Source organism: Volvox carteri (assembly GCF_000143455.1).
Source record: "Volvox carteri f. nagariensis unplaced genomic scaffold VOLCAscaffold_33, whole genome shotgun sequence".
Classification (NCBI taxonomy): domain Eukaryota; kingdom Viridiplantae; phylum Chlorophyta; class Chlorophyceae; order Chlamydomonadales; family Volvocaceae; genus Volvox; species Volvox carteri.
The window spans coordinates 982,093-984,563 of NW_003307576.1; the positions used below are offsets into that span (position 1 = coordinate 982,093).

Sequence of the window (2,471 nt, forward strand, 5' to 3'; positions counted from 1 at the left end):
CGAATTACAAACTTTACACGTGTATTAGCAACTCCGACTAACTCCGACCCACATGGCGCATCCACAGCCCCCCTCAGCAGGGCATCATTATCTGCAACAGGGCCCATTTCCCCTTGGAGGGAGCGTTTCTTGTGGGACATCATCAGCCGTTATCCGCCGTGTGCACCCGCGTGAAGAGACGTCGTGAGCCGCAGCGCCCCACTCGCCGGCCCGCCTCTGATTTCTCTTCCCCCGGAAGGTAACGGCGTAGGGCCGGTTTGCCGTCCACCTTTGCCCGCCCCCCTCCCCCTCTCCCTCTTCCCCTCCCCCGCTACAAACTTAAAAAATGATTTTGAATTTCATGTCATTTAACCCCCCGCCCCCCATTGTGTGATCACCCTGCCATCCCTGGAGAGCTTTCGGAGTGTGTGTTTGCATGTATGTATGTCATATGTGCTAAGAGTAATGCCGATGTGCGGCCCAGGATCCGCTCTCTTCGTACTGCGCCTTCGTCACCGCCACGCTGTTGTACAAGTACGACGATCCAAACATGGACATGCCCTCCCAAGCAAAAAGCGCGGGGTCCTGCGTGTGCGTGTATGTGTACATGTATGTATGTATGTAGGGGGAGATCATTCAAAAAGAGCGGGGGAAACGGAGGGTGTGAGGAAAGAAGTCGGAAAAGAATAGGACAAAAACACAGGTGCAGACAGACATACAGACATACGTACACAGACATACGTGCAGACTCACAGGTGGCTGGAATACGTTCAGCTGGTGGTCATCAGGCACCAGAGCTCGAAGCTCAGCGGTGAATCTCTCCTTGAAGCCCGGGCAGCTGGTCACACCGCCTGCGGGGGGGAGGTACGGCCAGGAAGAGGGAAAGGGGGAAAGGGGGAAAAGAGGGAAAGGGGGAAAACCGACGAATCGCGAGCGAAGGAAGCTGAAGCCAAGGAAGGACTGCTGCGGCAGTTGCGGCAGGGAAAGGGGGAGGGGGTCGGAAACTAGAGGGCCCATGATGCCAAGCCAAGGAAAAAAACCATACATACATGCAAACATACAGATGTATATGTACCTGTAAGTACGACATTGCTGTACAACAGCGGCGCCAGTGCTGGGTGTGTTGCAGTGACGGCCTGCACCACGGCCTCCGCCACGCCGGCCTGGTGCAATCCGATATCGTCGGGGTGGAAGAGCAGCTCCGGAACCATGAACCGCTCGTTGTTGAGCACGAGCACCTGGTCGGCCTGTGTGTGTGTGCGTGTGCGTGTGTTTGTGTGAGTTGGGGGTGTGAAGGGACCCCCGAGGGTGAAGGAGTTTGGGGGTTGGTGGTTTGGACGGGGTGAGGATGAAGTGACACGTAGAATGAATGGATGAATGTACGTATGTTTGTGTGTATGTATGCTTCAATGAACCGAGCTGCGAGAAGGATCTTATTGTTGTTACAGAGCAGGAGGCTTCTGGGCCAGTAGGATGTGTGTGTGTGTGTTACATGGTTGGGGGTGCGTGACCCCATACCTGTAAGACTACCCATACGAGCCGAAGGCCCAAGGGCAATACTTCAACGCCTAAAAGCCACGGAGGAAAGGAAAACACTGCAGTAGGATGTGTATGTATGCGGTTCGGTGAGGAGAGCGGGGGGAGGGGGGAGAGGGGAGGAGGAAGAGGGCGAGCGCGTGGAAATACACACACCGTGTCAGGATGCACGTCTATCAACCACCATCGTCGCCTAACCCAATCACCTAACAACTGCCGGTGCAACTTCCACACCACGTCTCACTCCGCATCTCTTTTACCCCGGACAGACAAACCGACAGACACCGTTAGGGGCGACGACAGCTGTTTCTTAGGGTTTTGCACCCCCGACTTTATACTCTAGAAACCCCAAGTACCCCCCGCATTACACACACATACACTACATACACACGCACACGCACATACACACACACCTCTAGTTGTGCCGCCAGCCGTTTCTTCTCCTCCAGCGATTCCGCCTCTCGAACTGCCTGCTTGATGGACTCCACCTGAAAAAACAGTTGAGTACGACATGCGGTTAAGGTAGGTACGGTAGTTGAGGTGGTTGGCATGTAGAAGGGTGGAGGGGGGTTTTAGGGTCTCTGAAGGGCGGCGGGATGTCCACGATCAGGGAGGGGTGGGGGGGATCACGGGGGTTAGGGGGCGGGTGAGAGGTTAAAACACGTACACGTACATACACACATACATACACACGTACATACACACATACATACACACGTACGTACGTACATACATACATACATACATACATACACGCACACGCCGCTCATGTTTCCCCCCATTCTTACCTTAGCTGACCACTCCTTCGGGTCCCTCAAATAACCCCGCAAATTGTGAACGCCGTCCGGCAGTACGAACTCACGGCGATGGGGGGAACGGGCGGCGTTCTGAAATACACAATGTACGACACACACCGGGGGAAAGAGAGGAAAGGGAGCGGCGCCAGCAGGGGGGGA

General features: G+C 55.1%; 1 protein-coding gene across 1 annotated transcript in view; it reads right to left on the reverse strand.

Annotated features, from left to right (window-relative positions):
* Positions 1 to 2,471, reverse strand: part of Arp6 (actin-related protein Arp6) — a 7,503-nt gene continuing 5,032 nt past the window's right edge. The window contains exons 7-11 of the mRNA XM_002953019.1: positions 2,304 to 2,402; positions 1,929 to 2,003; positions 1,055 to 1,226; positions 733 to 830; positions 1 to 564 (exon numbers count right to left, since the gene is read on the reverse strand). Of these exons, the coding sequence (XP_002953065.1) occupies positions 436 to 564; positions 733 to 830; positions 1,055 to 1,226; positions 1,929 to 2,003; positions 2,304 to 2,402 (573 nt within the window). The 3' untranslated portion in view covers positions 1 to 435. The remainder of the gene's footprint in view (positions 565 to 732; positions 831 to 1,054; positions 1,227 to 1,928; positions 2,004 to 2,303; positions 2,403 to 2,471) is intronic.